The sequence below is a fragment of the Diabrotica undecimpunctata genome, chromosome 1 (genome assembly GCF_040954645.1).
Source record: "Diabrotica undecimpunctata isolate CICGRU chromosome 1, icDiaUnde3, whole genome shotgun sequence".
Classification (NCBI taxonomy): domain Eukaryota; kingdom Metazoa; phylum Arthropoda; class Insecta; order Coleoptera; family Chrysomelidae; genus Diabrotica; species Diabrotica undecimpunctata.
Genome location: NC_092803.1, coordinates 172,888,068 through 172,908,003, shown reverse-complemented (window position 1 = coordinate 172,908,003; position 19,936 = coordinate 172,888,068). Strand labels below are relative to the sequence as shown.

Genomic DNA, 19,936 nt, shown 5'->3' with positions numbered 1-19,936 from the left:
TACTAAATAATTACCACAATATAATATAAAAAAAAAAAATTTCTATTAATAATAAATTATATATGTGTATATTGTAGCATTTTATTTTGAAGTCCCCTTGTATATGTGTTAATTGAAATCCCCTTATATATGCATTATAATAACGAAGAATTTTTTCAATGTTTCTTAGTTCGTATCCTTTAATTTAAAACCCAAATAATCTTTTTCGTTCCTTTTAGGTCGCCGCCGTCGATAATAAATCGTTTTATTGTTTGTTTATGTCACAGGCGCAAATTCTTCGATATTCCTTTGTTCAAACTGCCCGATATTGCGTTTTCAAATTAATTTACGTCTTAATTTCCGTTGTGTTTAGTTTATACCCTAAGTGCTTTGTTTGTTCTAACTTATGCGAGCAATTTTTAAAGATAATTTCGTCACTTTCGTTGGAGCCGCGGTGAAGAGCGGTGATCTCCAGTGGTCCAGCGTCATGTCCAAATTCACGTCGAATTTGTAGTTTTCTGTTTTTGTCCCTTTTCAGGGAAATCTTCGTCTTACGTTATGGAAATCAATTTTAGTAGCAGTTAATCGTCTAATTCCACCTGTTCCGGTTGTTTAAGAGGCAGAGTCATAAGTTTTGTGCTCAGTGCCGGCTTCGGCCTCAAATGGTCGATCCAATTTGCAGTGTGAGATCCAGTCCCTTTTGTTCGTGTGTTCGTGTCCAGGATTCAACTTCATCCACGTCAGATTTTCGTTCCAGATTATGGAAATGATTTCCCTTTGTTCCAAAGTTTCGTTCTTGCAGTTTCAGTCCAGAGATGTAACAAGTTTCAGAGTTATGTGCGAAATAGTGAAATCCAGGTAACATTTTTTTGTGTTTAATTTCTATAGTAAAATAGACATTTTTTTAAATAAACGTAATAATTGCTTTAATTAATGTTTCTGTTTTTTCCCCTTAAGGTATAGATGATTCCTTTAAGCTTAAATATATAGCAAATATATGTGTTGAGATAAACCTTGTGGTGAAAGCTGTTAGTTCAAACAAATAGTATAACATAGGATTAAAACTTTTCTCGCTCCGGGGTAACGGCAGTGCTATATACTTGGCAATATCTTATTTACTGAATCTTCGGTTTACATTCTTCTTTCCTTGTGAGGACAGGTTTGATATTTGTTTTTCTTCAGCGACTTGATAGCACCTTTTACTACCGAAAGCAGTAAATAGGAAAATGGAAGGTTATAATTAAACACTTTTTTATCTACTAATCAACATAATTATTTTCGGTAAAAAAGTACAGTAAATTACAATATAGCACCATAAAAATAGAAGACAGTTTTAATATCAGATTTACAAAAAGTTAATTAGAGTTGTTACTAATATTGGCAATGCTGTTGAGCTATACGGTCAAAGTATTGACTTAAAACACCAAACACATCCATATCTCTTAAACTATAATTATTGTTATTTAAGTTTTTATTTTTTAGGTATTTTGAACACAATATATATTTGACTAATGTACTTAAAATATGTTTTTTTAATTTTTAAAATTTAAGCAAACTCTTAATTAAGTTATTTTTTGTAGGTTCTTCTTCTTAACGTGCCCCATCCCTAAGGACATTGACATTTTGTAGATTACCTTCTTTTATTAATAATTACTATTATTCTTCAAGCACGATATCAAAATAATAGTTGTCAGTGATATCATCCATATTTTGTTGATAATTTAAGTGGCTTATGTCAAAGACGGAAATTGGGAGGAACTGTGCACATATCGAAATGAGTGGAAGAAAAAGTAACGAAAGCCAAGTCATACAACAAACTTTGACAACGCACAGGAAGAATTTGGAGTAATTTACCGCAATAAACGAATCAGAAAGCTCTAAGTAACAGCGCCAAAAATTTCATCAGAAATGAAAGACCTTGATGGTAATAATGTCACAGACCGGCAGTTCAAAAGCCGCATATATTTATATCAGCATAAAATACATATTGTATAGCACAATTTAATAAAACTGTGTCTATTCGTCAGTTTTAAGTTTTCTAAAATCAATAGGAATATACAACCAAATATAAACATCAGTGCGTGTACAAATAAATGTGCAATAGTCAATGCTTTTATTAACGAATGTACCTAGTTTAACTCAGATTTATGTATGTAAAAATCTATGTATGTCAAAATCAGTATATATTAAGTATCCAATAATGTAAAAAAAAATTTAATACCGATAGGCGCTAATAACTACATAGGTTAATGCGCCGTAATAGTAAATAAAAAAAATTTAATAAAATATTCGAAATAAAAATTTATTGGACATTGCTATTTAGGTTTTTGGAGGTTTTCTTGAACTCTTCACAATTTCAACCTAATTGGCTGGTACAGTGATTTCTTTTTCTATCTTTGCTTGTCATTATATACAGTAACATTTATATCTTCCCGTTTGAAGAATTTTTGTAAGGCAAACACGTTTTTCTTTTCATACTGTGGTAAAAGATTGTCAAATTTAGCTTCCTCTTCACTCCACATGATAACTGTTTCATTAGATAGATTAGTGATTTCACTAATGTTTTAGATGGTGAGTGATTATAGAGACATAGATAGTCATTGGAACCTCTTCTTGCCAAACATAGAACATAGTTTTTACTGTTTTTGAGATCTTGTTCCTTTGTTATTCTGATTTTTTTCCTAATTTGGTTGTTGATGGGCTTATATCTGTTTATATCATTATATATTTTGGTCTTTATTTCATTTCAGGAATCATTCTTTTTGTCTATATTTCTTGCTAGTATTTGTTTTTTAACAGTTTTAGCGACACTGACTATTTTTTCTTCAACTCATGATCTGGGTTTTATATCACCTAGTGAGCTTATTAATGACTTACTAATAATTCTTACCTTAGGATCATTGATCTTTTTTCTATCAGAAGGAGTTGTGTTGTGTTTTCTTTTCAGTTTATGTCAAGGTACTCAAAATCCGGTTACTAAGAAATTATCAGAGTTTATATCCGCCACCGGGTGTGTTTTTATAGCCATTAATTCTTATAAATTATGGATGTGGGCAAGCACATAATGGAAGAAAAGTTACTTATATAGATCAAAAATAAACTTGTTAGAAATAGATCAGCAATTGGCGAGAAATAATATCATTCACCGCCACGATCACAGATCAAGAAAAAGGAGTGCCAATTCCCAATAAAAAAGGGTCGATTTTAAGCGTGCCCACGAAATATGATAAAATCTAAAAAACAATTTGAACGATGTGAACATTTTTTATGTACGCAAGTATTGAAATGTCTTATACTATAAATATATAAATTATTAAAAAAGTAATAAAATATTTCAAGTAAATAACATAATGTAAATATTTAATAAGTAACTTCGATCACCGGATGAAATAGGGGTAGTCGGAGGGGGTTAGCGGAAGTATCACACTACTATGGGGGGACTAGACCGCCAATTTCCCCTTAAATATCACTTTGTTATATACGTCGTTTTTGGAAAAACTTTATATTTCCGAAAATTTGAATATATATATATATATATATATATATATATATATATATATGTATATATATATATATATATATATATATATATTACATAGTCCTGCCATAGGTATTGATACAATAAACAGTACAAGATACAGTAAATGCGGATTGTACGGCTGACAAACTGAACGAAGCTAAAATTTATGTTGGCATTACTGATTGTTAACATTTAAAGATGTTTTAAAACCTCGTGGACCTCGTTAATACGCTTGCCCGAAAAAATAAATGGACCCTAAAAACATTTACCATTTTAATTTCATAGGACATTAGGCGACAGAGTAGGATTTCAATTTTAAAGCTTCCAGTTAGACATCGCATTTTTATTTTATCTCACATTGATGTAATAAAAATTTACGACTTCCCGTCTTCATTGCCGATAAGAATTGCTGTGAAAAAATGTAAAATATTTACTTTGCACTAATTTTGCTTATAAGTAAACCTTTTAAGAACTGAAAAAAATCTAGAGGACAAATACATAAATAACAAATCAATGTATGATAGAAAAATAATAGGATTTTGGTTTTAAATTCAGCAAAATATGTTTATACGAGAAGAAAACCTCGAATTCCTTGGGAAAAATATTCCCATGCGATTTTTTGCATAATCACTTTCATAAAATACCGCAGAATAATGTTCAAGAAGTCGCTTATACAAAAAGTGGTTATAATTTATTAAACAGTTTTGTATAAATCCATTTTTATGTTGTGATAAGGGCATCAAACAACTAAAAACAAAGTTTTTAAATTAAATAAGCCCAAACTAAAGTATCAGAAACTGATAGAACAAGGTTTGGTGAATTCAAAAATAATTGTGTGTTTTTGAGCCTTCAATCATCATTTTTCGTTTTTTTTTTCAGTTTTAAATTGTTCATTTGTTCATTCAATTCAATTTATTCAATTCAATTGTTCATGAAAACGATCAACTTTAGAGAAAAATTACGATTAACCTTTTTTATTCAGAATGATCCAAAAAATGATAGAATATTAAAAACGATTGTTCAAAAAAAAAAAATATTAAAGCTATTTCACTAACGCAAAAACTAGTTCGTCTCTGTCTCGCTACGATAACGCACTGAAGAGAACTGCACGTTTTTAACAATGCCTGATATTATTGTTTCTTTCGTAGATCGACGTCACTAAATGATTACGTCAGCTCCACGACATTTTATCCCTACACTAAAAGCACGCCAAAACATTAGAATCTAGTTTGAGCCGTTACGATTTCGTAAGTGTGGAATAGAAAGATCTCGTATTTTTGAATTACTAGAACCACTACTAGAATATTACGCGTGTTTTTGTGTATTGTACTCTTAAATTGTTTTTGGATACAGGAGTAAGTGACCGGCCGGCCTTACGTGGATCGTTAGCCAGCTGTAATTAACGCTGTTCAGTCAAAAATTAACCAAAATCCTGCCTGCAAATACAAAATTATTGCTCGGGAAATGGATACTCCGCCGAAAACCATGTGTAAGAAGCAAGACTTGGGACTTAAGGTTTAAATTGACAAACAAGATAACGCCTTATCGTTGCATTAAAACAAAATGGGGAAAAAAAATCAATACACCTAATTTGGACGGTCGATAAAAATTCGATCGAAAAAATTCCTTTGTTCCGAAGAAACAATGTGAGCGTGCATACGCATCGATCGCCAAACGGCACAGCATCGATGCCGTGTGACGTTAGATCACTGCCTCTTCATGGGTGGCTGCCGTGATCGTTGCGTCCTTTCAAGGGGAACGGTACCAATTGAAAGCGCACACACACATCGATCTTTGTCGACCGACCAGAAGACTAGGTGCCTTTTTTGGACACTGCTCAAGCTACGTCGCTCCGTAGCTCCGTGTTGTTAATTATGATTTTGTGTACTCCACCTAACAAACCTTTGTATATTAACAAACGTCATCGAATAAATGTCGTGTAGCGTCCGTCCAAAGGATCATCGACAAAAGTTCGGTCGAACTTTTATCGACCGTAATAATTCGATGTGTGTGTGCATAGCCTTACACAGGTAGGATCAAACGAGCGCATTTTCCTGCCTCAGTGATGGTTTTGTGGGCACTGTCCTAGACGGCGTCACTTATTTACATTTTTGTAAAAAGGACGTTAAAACAGCGGCGAAAAATTATCAGCGGGACATTTTAACAAATGTAGTGGAGCCTCTAAATCACTCATTCATCGCCGTTCCCAAATAGACCATGGATATCCCAACAAGACTCGGCACCTGAATATAAGGTGAAAACAAGTTAACAGTGGCTTAAAAACATATACCCGAATTTATTAGTAGTAAACATTGGTCGTCAGCAAGCTCATACCTTAATCTACTTGACTACTAATTGTGGTTATTTTTAGAGGGTATGGTCTGTACAAGACGTCACCATAATCAAGTCATTGAAACAGGCTCTAGTAGAAGTTGTGGACAATGTGCCTATGGGTGTCGTCCGCACAGCGTTCGATCAATGGCCTAACGGACTTCGACGCTGTATTAGGGCAAATAGCGGCCATTTTGACTAATTTTTTTGTAGTTTGTGGTTCATTATATTATTAATAAATTGTGCAACATTTTTTCAAAACAACTCAGTAGTCTAAATTTTGTTAGTTATATACCTTGTACATATATATATGGCAAGACTAGGTATATATATATATATATATATATATATATATATATATATATATATATATATATATAAATACAAACAGGAACCTAACGTCGTTTTGTTTTGTTAAATAATTGTACTAATGTCAAGAATTGTGAACAATTGTGAGTAAGTATCTTTTAGATGGGTCCTTGATTTACTTGACAACACTCCAGCAGCCAAAAATATTTAAACGTCGGTGTCGGTCGTATAATAAAATCAAAAGTGGATCTGATTGTTTAAAAAGAAATTCACGAGTGAATTTAATCGGATGATGGATGAGTAGTACGGTGGGAAATGAAGCGTTTTTGCCCGATGACGCTTCTTTTGGTTCTTTGATTTCTACTGAAAGGGTCTAAGACGCTAAAAAACCGAAACAAACACACGTCAACAGTTATATAAAAAATTAGTCACGCCTAGTAGGTACCTATCGAATCATAGTTTTTAATATCGTTTGATTATTAATCTTATCGAAACGTTATTATTGTACTTCCTATCGAATGAGGGCTCTGGATGTGATTTACAGCTACTTCAATGTCTTGAGGTTGGTAGATTTTATCTACTACTGTTTGTACGTATCCGTCTTCTACTAATTCAGAGAGTCTGTCTAATGTTACGCTACACAAGTGAGTCTCATCATATGTATTGATTGGTAGGCCAAGAAGATTCTGAAATGCAAAAACAAGAATTTAGAACATAATGAACTGAATTAGAGCGAAAGAAATGTTCTAAATATGATGTAATTATACTGGGTTCACTACAAGTTATGACCACCTAAGAATATTATTATAAGTTATGACAAATAAGATAAAACCTGTATCTTTGTTATTAGAGTAATAAGACTTAAAATAGTAATTACTGAGGGGGTTTTGAGATCGGCTAAGTGTTTTCTATCTGCAGTTATACTTTTTCCATTGTCAATTTGCCAAGCGTCGGCTTTTGAGGTTCTTTGATGTCGATGCCGACCATTGGCGTGGAAATTAAGAAAAGGGATCAGTTATCAAACGCATATTTCAAGAAAAATCATATAATTTTTATTAATTTTTACATAATTATATTCAGGAAAATTTCTCAATTTTTGGGCAGAAATTGTTTAAACAATTTTTTAAACAAATTCAAAATATCACCTTTTGTGCTCCAAAAAATATTTTTTAGGTTTTTGGGTGACTCTAAATAAGATCTATGTCATTTTTCTCAAAAGTTAATAGTTTTGGAGATATAAGCGATTTAAAATCCGAAAAATGCGATACCTAATATGCATTTTCGAGGCTTGAAAAATATGTAAATGAGTATTTTTGAGATTCAAGAGTATCTAAACTAAAGTATCAACATTGATTTTGGTGAGAAATCGGAGCAATATTTTCCGTAGCAGAAAAAGGTGATCTTTTGAATTTGAATTGTTTCCGGCAAAAATGTCCGGCACCCTTCAACCTTCGATTTGTTTAAACGGGGCATTTTTGAATAGGACTCTTCAAAGGACAGAATCAGTTTTTTTTTCAAATGGGAGCGGGCTCACAACACCGAATAAATAACAAATTAATTCTTTCAAATTAAAGCTTGTTAATTTTAGTGATTTATAAGAATATTGGACTTATTATTTAGTTTTTACATAAACCATAATATTTTTTTACAATTATCTGTAAATAATGGCTCATTCTGTCAGAAAATTTTAAAACATTGTCTATCCAGCAATTAAGATAGTCAACTGAAATTTAATTTTTAAACACGGCCTACTGTTAATGCACAAACAGGGTGAATCTTCAATATTTTGCTTCGAGTTAGAGATATCTGAAAAAGTTATTTGGAAAAGATGTTCCAAATATTATTTTAACCCCACATAACAAAGTTTTATGTCAAAATTCGCACTTTTACTTTTTTCATTAATTGAAGAGCTTATTTCCAGTGTCTTAAATCCAAAATTTCGATTTTTTAAATTTTCTTTTTTTAAACTTTATAGATTTCTTCAAGTCTAGAATAAAGTTATATGTACCAAAACAACTTCTTATTTACCATTTAAAAGTGCATATGAAAATTGTAAAATTGTATAATTTGTATGTTAAATTTGTATGAAAATCTGTAATTTCATGGATTTCATTATATGGATGTAAGACACTTTGGAAATAAGCTCTTCAATTGTAGTCAGGATTCTAAAACGGACAGTTGGCTGTCCCGAGATGCATCTTTAGACAGCCAATTGTAGATTTAGGATCGAGATTACAAATAATACTGAAAAACTAAAATTGCGAATTTTGTCATGAAATTTGGTATGTGCGTTTACAATAAGTGGAACAACTTTTCCAAATAAGTTTTTCCGATTTCTCTAACGCGAAGCAAAATATCGAAAATTTACCCTGTTTGTGGATTCGCAGTAAGCCGCGTTTAAAATTTAAATTTCAGATGACTATCTTAAAAAAATGTGCACTAACAACATGTATGACTGTGCAAAATGTCAAATCTGTATGTATTTTAGTAGCTGATATATAGAGTTGTCTTCATCTTAAATGCGACACACTGTATAATAATGAATACTAGTGTTCAAGATGCATCGCGATAGCTGTAAAGAAATTAATTAGAAGGACTGAAAAGAATCGTCAGTGTGCCTGTAAAATTGTAAACTGTTCGCTGAATAACGTCTTTTGCAGCAGTGTCAATCCTACCCAATTTTTTATTTGGTCGCTTTCGTTTTAAGGAATGATCTGTAACTGTGCCTAATTTAATAATTGTATATATCGTCTTATACCCGATTTTTCTTTTTTCAAACACTCATACATATTTAAAACTATTCTTTGGGATTGTACGTGCAAATCTTTATTTTTTAATTCAGAGCTGTCATTAACATAATTGTCATTATTTATTGATAACACAGAAGTTGATGCATCTTAAAAAATGCCATCCTAGAAAAATATAATATTACTTATAACTTATATTACCTATACCTTGTAAGCCTCCGCCTCTGCAATAGGAAATATTTTAGGGTATCGCATAGCAGACAACAGGTGTTCATTAGAATTTATTGGTTTGCGCTTCGCGCTGTTGCCATAATGCATGAGTTTAAAATTAGTGAATATAACCTTAATACCATTATTAATATATCTGCAATTTTTCATGTTTCCAGGTAAGGTATAAAATCAATGAAATTTGGAAAAAAATAATACAATTCTTGAAACCGTTTTTGAGAACTTGGATTCTTAAAAGTTGTCTGATTTCTTAAAAGTCGATCATTATATCTATAAAAGTATTACCGCTAAATTCACCAACAGGGCAACGTCGAACGTTCAAATTCTCTCCAGACTACAATGTTGCCAATATTCGAAAATTACTTAGAATATAAGTAATATATACAAAGTTCACGGTTGCTTTAATTCATTAGTGAAGAGTCCATGGAAATATTAGTACCTAGTTAATTAATTTATATATATATTTTTGAGAATAAGTTCATATTATTTTTTAAGAGTGTCGTTCGTTGACTAGCAATTGAATAATAACGAATAGAAAATAGAGAATATTTTTTAAATATAACCTTAGGAATTTTAGGAAATATGTCTGACAACCTTGATTTGAAAGGCGGTCTCTTTGATACCAGAATAAGACATGTTTATGTTGGAAAATTATTAGTGGATGTACTATAACATATATGTATATTTACCAATGAAAGACCCTGTATTGGAGGCTAAGAAAAATAGAGATGGGAACGAATTATTTGAACAGTTCCAAATATCAATTGAAGTTCTGAAGCTATTTTCTTGTGGCATTTTAAATTAATTACTATTTAAATGGGAATAAGCCACAATTAAATGAAACGTCAATAAACGTATTTTAACCTTTAATTGTGGCTTATTCCCATTTAAATAGTAATTAATCAATTGAAGTAGTGCAAAGGCCTCAACGTTAATAAAGATTACAAGTAAAACAGCATAGTATTGCTGATATCTAGTAATTAAAACAAAAGGAACATTGACATTGACGAAAACTAAGAATTAATATTTGTTCTTGGGCTTGTTATAATTTTAATTAAGTAACAACAAATATGCTCAACCTTGGAAGTAAAATTTACTAATTTACCTGTAATTTGTATCTCATATTTATATATAGACAGAGCAGAAATCTCCGAAAAACTCCGTAAGTGTCAGAATCAATTACAGGTGGCAGCGTTGATATAAAGGCACCATCAGTCTTAAGATAAATACTCAGTTCTTCTTTGGAACACTCACATTCAATTCCCGTTCTGAAGATTACATCAAAAGTTTCGTTTCTAAAACAAATAAATAGAATCACTTAATGCGTTGAAAATAGAGGTCTAAAATGTAATAGTTTTATACAATTTCCAATATTTATAATGAAATAGTTAAAAATATAACAGAAACCCAACACTGCATTGTTCCAGTCTTTTGGAATCATAGCCTTTAAGGTAGTATGTCACAATGTTAAAATTTATACACTTTTTAGGTACAGTTATCGTCACTATTTCAAAACAAATCTTTAACTTATGATTATGTACGTAAACTGTAAACTTTCTATTTTAATGATATCTGGTTAAAATTTCCAAAGAAAGCAGTAATTTTTTTCGTAACTATACTTAAATGAATCCATATCATAACTTACGTGGTAACGTGCCTAAAAATTGGTATTGTGTAATAATTTTTGAACTTAGGTACAAAATAATTACGTTAAATGATTAACTATCCAAAAACTTTTATTTTAAGCAAATGTTCATTATCCATATTGCCGTAATTTTGAAATTAACTGTACCTAAAGATAAAATTACAATTAAAAGCTGCAAACTAGGGACTTTGTTGATGTTACCGTAATAAGTTGGCATTTTGATAGCGAGAAATTAGTTCGGCTATCACTTAATAGATGGGGAAATAAGTTCACGTGTCATTTAGTAGAAGGCAGCAGTGATGTATTAAATGGCGACAGATGCGCGTTTGCCGAATTTAAGAAAAATCTGCAAAACATTAAAAACTAGTTTTGTGGTTATGCCAATTGTCTATGGGTTATGCAGTAACCATGGTACAGTAGACTCCCTCTTAACCGGTCCCGCATTAACCGGCCGTCGTATTAACCGGACGTCGTATTAACCGGCAGCTCCCCCTTCCTATTGTTTTGCGTACGAGACGATCATCAAGCGCCGCTTGATGATCGTCTCTCGCCCCCGGTTGTCAGTTCTCTTCTATTTTTGATTTCGAGGAGGATTGAATTCGTCTTGTGCGAAAATGAGTGAGAAGCGTAAACGTGTGGTTGTGACGATGGAAAAACGTCTAAGTATGCTTAACCGGATCGGTAAAGAAAATTTGTTCAGAGTTGAATGTGGGGAAAAGTACATTGAATGACTGGCGAAGGGATCGGCGTTCAATCGAGGATTTCTGCGCCCAAATGAAATCAGATAAAAATCTAAAAACTAGATATACTAATAAAAACGAAATTAGAGATAGTAGATGAAGCTCTTTGGTTGTGGTTCCTTCAAGAACGGCGAAGGGGCACATCTATTAACGGCCCGATTCTAAGGGAAAAGGCTTTATGTATACACAGTAAAATTATAGACGGAGGCAAATTTATTGCGTCTTCTTCCGCGACTCCTTCTACCCTTTATTCTTCCTTGCATTATTAATTGCAACAAGTTATGACGCGTATTTAAAGAGAAGAGATATAGCTTTTAAAAATTCACTTAAGAGCGTAGGCGCAGAATTTCGGGCCAATGCTTTTTAAATGCAATCATTTTTTTTTTTGGAATCCTGAGAAAACTAACAAATATTTTTGAAAAATTTAAACGCAGAATGAAAGATTACATTATTACCGAGGGCCGAAAATCCCTTAGAATAAACAAAAAGTTTTTTTGAATGAGATATTTGAAATTAAAAATCACACTAAATTTTCTCTTTTTTTTTTTTCACCCCTGTAACTTATTAAAATAAACATTATAGAAGTTTTCAGGGACTTTCGGCCCTCAGTAATAATGTATTCTTTCATTCTGCGTTTAAATTTTTCAAAAATACTTATTAGTTTTTTAGGATTCGAAAAAAATAAATGCATTTAAAAAGCATTGGCCCGAAATTTCGCGCCTACGCTCTTAAAGTCAAGAAACAGAAGAAAGTTACCGATTTTTTTAAAACAAATTTGTAAAATATTTAAATATGTATATATGTACATAGAAATAAATAGTATTTTTCAACTGTATACTCCGTGATCTTTATTAATATACACCTTCCTGTACATGTGTTTGATATATGTATATACTTAATTTTTCTCATGAAAATGCATGCACATCGGATTAACCGGCCAGGTTTTGGTCCCGAGGTGACCGGTTAAGAGGGAGTTTACTGTAATACGAATCACGTGGTTTCTTTTAGCAAAGCGGCCCCTTGCAGTTAATATTTTTTCTTCGTTTGACTTTCAATGGTCAATCATGATTCTATAACGTCACAATGTCTTAAATATACAAGTATACCATTTTTATCCTTGGCACCATGACGTTATATAATCGTGGTTGAAAGTCAAACTGTGGTCAGTAAAGTTTACTGCAGGATTATACTGGTTTTTAAATAATAGATACACATAAAAATAATTCCAGTTTTATTTACTTTTTAACAAATTTAATTTTTATAGACAAAACAATATTATGTATTGATCGATTAAATTTTGCCCATTAATTATTTCCGTAAGTGAAAAAGATTATTGAAATTTATTGAACTTTGAGACAGAATTAAATATAATTAAGCAAATAGCAGTAAACAATGAACAACGATGAAAACAACGAACAAACAATTAATAAAATTTTAAATCAAAAACTACACAAGAAAGCCCTGAACTTAGTATTTCCACCACCAGAGAAAAAACCCAGTACCTTCTGCTCGATTATATATACAGGCAAAATATTAACAAAAATAGCCAAACACATAAAAAAGAAAGGAATAACAACAGTTTTCAGAACAAACAACAACTTAGGCAAATATATTAAAAACAACAAGAGCCAAAATAAAAAGCACTTACACAGTGGTCTATAAAAACTTAAATATGACAACTGTCCAAAAACTTACATTGGTTAAACTGGTAGAAATTTTAATGAACGAATAGCAGAACATAAAAGGGCTTTCAATAATAGAAAAACACATTCTACATACGCACTTCACCTTCTAGGTCGTAATCATTCTTTTAATGACGAATTTCAAATTCTTCATATTCAAAATAAAGGCCATAAGCTATCTTTGTTAGAATATATGGAAATTAACAAATTAAAAAACATAGATATAATTCTGAATGACCAACTTGAGACAAACTGTTCTCCCCTTCTCAACCTATTTCATTAAAGACTATAAAGTGTAAACGCATGCCAAAAATAGATCACTTGTGAAAGGCACTCCGCCGAAACAGCTGAGGTGATAAGATTTTATACTAAATTTTGTGGAAGTTTTGAAAACAAAATTTTCAGTGTTTTATTGTTACATAAAATGAATTTCCATCAAGTAACGGTCGAATCCATCAATATGGTCTGCTTAATGTATATAAATAAAATATATAAAAAAAAAAATTCTACCAAAAATTATTTTTAATTCTACAGAACTCACCTGCTTTCTAACTGTTCTAAAAAAGCTTTGTTTTGTTCTTGACGATTATTATCAGGTACAAATTTGTCAGAAGGTGTCAATACTTCACAAATGACGATTATGTCTGTAGCTCCTAATGCTCTAACTACTGGCAGTGCTCTCCTGTAACAGGTTGCAGTTACTGACGCTTTCCATTGAGAAAGAAGTTGAATGAGTACACATCCGACAGGTGTACATCCTCCTTCTACTAGAATTCTAAAAATATTTTAATAAGATAATTCGTTAGGAGTTTGACAGTATTTGAAGTAAATTTACCGTTTTCCTTCGGCATTCATGGCATCTAATCTAGCTTCCACTAAAGCCGATAATGCTAAACTACCCGCATAAGGAAGACTACATGCTCCTTCGAATCCAACATTCTTTGGTTTTCTTCCAATTCTATTTTCTTGGATTAATATTGATTGGCACAAAGTACCTTGTGCCCAGAAAGGAACTGTTAACCAGACTTCATCGCCTACTTCTAATTTGGTCACCTTTGAGCCTATGTCTGTCACAATACCAGTGCAATCTCTACCTAAGATGATAGGTAAATCTTTACTTGACTGCTAAAAATTGGCAAATAAGAAATTGATATACTGAATATAAAATCTCAAATTTTTCTTTAAATTGAATCATTAAAATTTTGAAACATTTGTGAGATGTAATAATTTTTGTTGGAGATATATAATTAAAAATTCATATTAAATTGTATAGTAAGTAGTGTAAACAAATACAACTTGCAGATATTTTTGTTTTTCCTGTTTTCCATTCATAAGTAGTCTGAAAAATGTATATCACAAATTTTGTGACCCACACACATTCATATTTTTCCCACTTCGTTAACCTGCAATCTGTGATTGAATAAACATAAGACAGTATGTAATTGAGATCATGTGACCTCATTAACGCAACTTCCTCCTTTAATGTTCTCTACACATTACCATTTGGATTTTGAGAATAATATTTAACATTTTATCTTGATTATTTGTATAAATTATGTATCATAAATTAAATAATTGTACACAAGTGCAAGCTGTTAGATCAAGTAGCTTTCTTATCAATGCATTTTATGGAGCTATGGAGGAACGCAAACCCAGCTTAACAGTTAGTATAGTTGATTTCAATGCAACACTGAGTAATAAATCAGAAACAGTGGAAAATAAAAAATTTCGATCATGGCAAAAGCAATGATACAAACACATGTAAGAACTGGATTTATTCTTTAAAGAAAACCTCAAAGCAATAGCAAAACCATATCAACAGAAGTAGTATCGAAAAAAAGGGCAAAATCAAAAATACATGCATATCAGCTAGTACACAAAGACTTGTGAGAAAGAAAGAGATCAGATAAACCCAAGAGGCGAAAATAAAAGCAGTGATTAAAAAGAATAGGAATGTGAAATATCTGAAAACAAAACTAGGGAGAACAGAAATTAATAAAATAAAAGATGAGAAAGGGGTAGATTAAAACCTGAAATTATTAAATCACGTTTCTGGGTGAAAAGATGAGAAAGGGGTAGATTAAAACCTGAAATTATTGACTCAGAAATGGTGACATTCATGCTCCATTATGCTCCATGTGCCACACCCCAGACTACACTGGCCTGCAAGTTAAGTGATTGCCAGTATAGGTGATCTACTTACTGTCAGTAGCTGGTAACTGGCATGGTACTCTTTTTCCTGAGGTCCAGATATCAGCTCCAAAGATGAAGGAATCAAAAAATGATCAATGGCAGGATCCGTAAGGCAATGGGGAACCCCTGCATTAAAGAATCATAGAGTACCCCTAATCATATCATCAATGCAGAAATGACAAAACATAATACTACTGATCATAGAGGTAGATAAACCTACAGCTTAAAAATAAACACATTAAAGCCTAAAAAATTGCTACATGGAATGTTAAAAGTTTGTTCTCTGTGGGAAAATTGAACAATGTTGCACAGGAAATGGAGATATTTAACATAACATAATGAGTATCACTAAAAAATGGTTAAGGTCACGGTTCATAGACTTACTACGGTTGCCTCTTCCGACTGGGGTGGGAATGCTTGAATTACGTCACCAGAGTACACAAGAATACAAAACCCATTTATTCACGATTGAAACTGAATGTGAGGCACATAGAGGGCAGGTCGATTGCAGTGTTGATTGGTTGAAGGGGAAGAATTACGTCACGAGAGTACAGTTTCGGGCTTAATATTCATTGGTTAGTCGGAAGAGGCAACCGTAGTAAGTCTACGAACTGTGGGTTAAGGTCTAAAAAATGTTCATATCAATACAAAATAAATGAAATAGATGAAAAGGTAAATTGAATAAATATATTGATAAAAGCAGCAGGCACTAAATATCTAACAAAACTAACAAGAGAAACAAAGTACTGATGACACAAAAAAAAACTATACAAAAAAGTACAAATAGGGAAAAAATAAAAGATGCCAAAGAAATATGAGATAAGGAACAACATAAAGAAATAGAAAATTATGATAGAAAATATGGCAGTTTAAATATGTACAAACAAGTAAAAGAGATAATGAAAATACAGAATAAAGATCAGATATCGGTAAATAAGGATAGAAATTGAAAATTATTTACATACCTAAGACACATGTTACAAAGCTAGACTGAATACATATATAAATTATTTGCAGACAACAGAAACTATTCTCAGCAGAATGAAATCATAGATATATATTAATAATGACTTTCAGATTCAGCTCTCAGTTGCATCACTTCTTCAGTATAAGACATAAATGCTGTGACACATACACTGACAGGGTCAAATACAGTGCATTAAGATAATAGGCAACTTATCTTCTTCAAAATAAACAAATCTGTATTCTTAAAAACAAAATTAAACTGTCCTCAAAATTTACATTCTGTGCCTTAATTAATTTTTATAGTTATACTACTTACTGAGTACATTCTTTGTAAAATCCATCTTAATGTTCTTCCGTACCCATGACAGATCTGAACATCAATTAACTGAATAGATGCTGCTTTAACATTCACCAAAACACAGTTGTCAGTGCACTCAAATGGAGCGAAAGCATCTTCTGCAACAGCTACAGACTGCAATAATTATTAAATTATAAAAAAAAACCTCTAAACATGATATTAATGGTGTACCTCTGGACCCATATAATTTGTACAATGTATGGCTTGCATGTATCTTAAGATCGGTTCTCTTTTGTGATATGCAATACCAATTGTAAATCCTACAAGGCCTCCTACTACTAATCCTCCACATGCAAAACATATGTCTCTTTTTGACCCTGCAAATAAGATAAAATTATTGTGAAATCAGTTAAAACATTATCAAAGAAGCAAGAAATATTAAAATACATAAACATTCACTTATAATCAACATTATCAAGATTAATGGGATTGCAGCTCTTCTAAAGTTTTTGACACATTTACTGCTGCCTTCTATTCTTGTTGGTAATGTGCAATTATTACCCATTGTTCCCAATTGTCTACAGATCCTCTCTAACTGTATCTTTTCGCCTTTCTCTAGGCTCCTATAGATCTTCTACTGTAATAGTCTTTTCCAAAATAGATCACTACCCCATATTAGATGTCCTGCCCATCTTTATACATCAGCTTTAACATACCTTACTACATTTTCCTTTTCTAAGACAGTCTATAGCTGGTTGTGTCTGCAACTCCACTAAAATAGTTTGTCATACTATATCTGCACGAGTCATATATAAGGATTCTGCCACCTCTTGAGGGAACTTTTGTCCTCATTGAAAGTTGAACTACAAAAAAAGATCTGTTTTTCTGCCAGTATTCTCATTGCAGCCACCTGTTTTACTTTATTGTCATTGGTGATTGTTGCTCTATTATTGAATTAAATAACTATCTTGAAGTTATGGTCATTTATTCATTTATTTTTAGACTGATTTTAGTGGAGTTTCTTAAATTTCTCACTAAAAGTATATAGTTGAAAATCAGCATCCTATAGGCAGCAAAAGTTCTGCGATTAGAAGATGGCCACTGATTGTTGCTTTATCCAGTGACCAAGAGATTATCTATCAAAAAGCAAGCTATGAGAATATATGGCACACAGTAACTGCTTTGGGACAAATTGTGTGCTTATAACATAAGAAAATTAGTTTTACCAAAGATAGGCAAAGAGTTGGAAATCTAAATTGCAAAATTGTGAGAAACATGGTTGAAGTGATTATTGGAGAGACTGGCACACAAGTTACCATGTGCTGCTTTAATCTAAAGGGAGTCTGCACTTCTGATCACTCAGAAATCAAAATGAAAATTTCAAAGAACAATTTCCAAAGGTGAAATGGAAACATCAAATTAAAAATATTTTAAACTGAAATTGCGCTTAATTCCCATTAAGGATAATAAATTATATATTTTACTTGGATATCACCCAATATCTCTACAGGATTTTAAGATAACATACTGAGGGGCGGTGCATTGGGAAGATCACATTATTGTATGATACTTATTTATGTAACTTATTTAAATACTCACATTTTTTTCCAAAGATGTTAAGAAGAGCTAAATACATTTGTTTAGGATTTACGAAAGATACAACATTTTCTTTAAACTCATTGGTAATTGATATAACTCTCAGTGTTCCTTCTTTGACGTGGGCCCTTAAATGTAGTAAATGTGGACTGTTAAATGCATCAATTAAAAATATTCTACCTTGATTTATGTATTCTTCCAAAGCCTCTTTAGTGCTCGTTGCTAAAACCCTACTTTGTATCTAAAACAAGACATATTTAATAATTTTTAATATTTCTATTTTTGTTTATAAGTTACCTGAATAGTTTCTATTCTCTGTGAACTTCGAAATAAAAGTTCGTCCATTTCCTCGTCCTTAACCTTTTAATTTAAACTTACATAACAACGTTATATAAAATGCAAAAATGAAGAGTTTAAAATATTCCTGGCCATTGATTTGTAAAATTTAACATGTTTAAGCTTAAATAAATATACCAGTATAAAATTAGACTACAACCAGAATTAGTATAATGTAGTAGTAAATTTGCCCTACTTTCTTAGGTTATGTTATTCTAAAATCGACAGTTTTATTAGATATTATTTCTTTAATACTCCAGTCGTCAGAGGCGAAAATGCCACTGAAACTCTAAAAATCATACGAACAAGCTGAATTTTGCAGAGAATATTAATTTTGGGACCCCAAAAAAGATGCCAAAAAGGTTTACCACTTTTAACCCCGGGCTTCCCACTAAAACCTCCCTCGCAAGGGGGTAAAAACGCAAAAAAATCAATTTACCAAGAATCTGCACCCCGTAGAAAAAATGTTTCAATTAAAAAATGTAGCTGAGATAATTTTAAACAAAAATGTCTATAAACATTTTTTGTGTAGAATGAACCGTTCTCTTAGAAACAACGCTTGAAGCGACCGTCGATTTTGCATGTCAGTTACGCGTGCGAAATTAATGTTCCATAAAATTTGTATCGGCTCGATGGTAAAAATTCGATATCTTTTAATTCAAAAGATGCGTTTCTTTTCTCGACAAAAATCAAGATGCGTTTTAAAGGTAAAGAGTTAAGTTTTCGTATGCAGTTCTTGTATTTTGCCGCAAATAAACTCACATTTTATACAGGTGTTAAATGAATAAACGTGGCGCGATTTTTGCCTTTTTATGATTCTCTTGAGATCAATACAATCTACCCATTATTGATTGATTACTAGAGCCTATCCTTTAAAACTTATAGCATGAAATTTTAGTATTGAGTTTGGGCAACAAATGTGAGACATTTGAAATATGCTTAAAAAACGCTTGATTTAAACTTTCACACATCAAACGATCTAAAACATTTAAACCTTTTTTCAATTACACTATAATACGTTTTTCAAAAGAAAAAAAATTCTGCAATAAACTACACCCAAAACTGTCTTCTTGGAGGCATTTCCCTTGACGTGCCATCGTTTGGAATGTAAAACATTAAATTCTGCGTCTTTTATTCATATTTCAAATGCCTCATATTTGTTACCACAACTCAAAATTGAAATTTTATGTCATAGATTTTGAAGATTGATCTCTAAAAATAGAAATGTTACTACAACTGGTCAATGAAATTGATCAATTTTATTGATCTCACGAGAATCGTAAAAAATGGCAAAAATCGCGCCACCTTAATTTATTTAACACCTTTATAAAAACTTAGTTTATTCTTGGCAAAACACAAAAACTTC

At 31.8% G+C, this 19,936-nt stretch overlaps 1 protein-coding gene across 2 annotated transcripts; it reads right to left on the bottom strand.

Moving 5' to 3' along the window:
* Positions 1–6,227: 6,227 nt before the first annotated feature.
* On the bottom strand, positions 6,228–19,089 carry LOC140432580 (reticulon-4-interacting protein 1, mitochondrial-like). Of its 2 annotated transcripts, none has more exons than XM_072520580.1 (8): positions 18,532–19,089; positions 18,238–18,475; positions 16,870–17,015; positions 16,657–16,812; positions 14,017–14,303; positions 13,723–13,956; positions 10,220–10,409; positions 6,228–6,825 (listed from the first exon to the last, which is right to left on the bottom strand). In XM_072520580.1, the coding sequence occupies exons 1-8, from the start codon at positions 18,577–18,579 to the stop codon at positions 6,625–6,627; spliced, it is 1,500 nt and encodes a 499-aa protein (XP_072376681.1). In that variant the 5' UTR covers positions 18,580–19,089; the 3' UTR covers positions 6,228–6,624. The 2 variants fall into 2 exon arrangements, with proteins under 2 accessions (XP_072376681.1, XP_072376680.1); XM_072520579.1 differs by having other exon boundaries at positions 6,231–6,825; positions 14,017–14,306; positions 18,532–19,084.
* Between the last annotated feature and the right edge of the window lie 847 nt (positions 19,090–19,936).

Coding starts and splice junctions, on each gene's coding strand:
- LOC140432580 (XM_072520579.1), bottom strand. CDS start 18,579: ATGGACGAACTTTTATTTCGAAGTTCACAGAGAATAGAAACTATTCAG. Junction 14,307..16,656: donor TTTTACAAAGAATGTACTCA/GTAAGTAGTATA, acceptor GCCAATTTTTAG/CAGTCAAGTAAAGATTTACC. Junction 6,826..10,219: donor ATATGAGATACAAATTACAG/GTAAATTAGTAA, acceptor TTTGCATTTCAG/AATCTTCTTGGCCTACCAAT.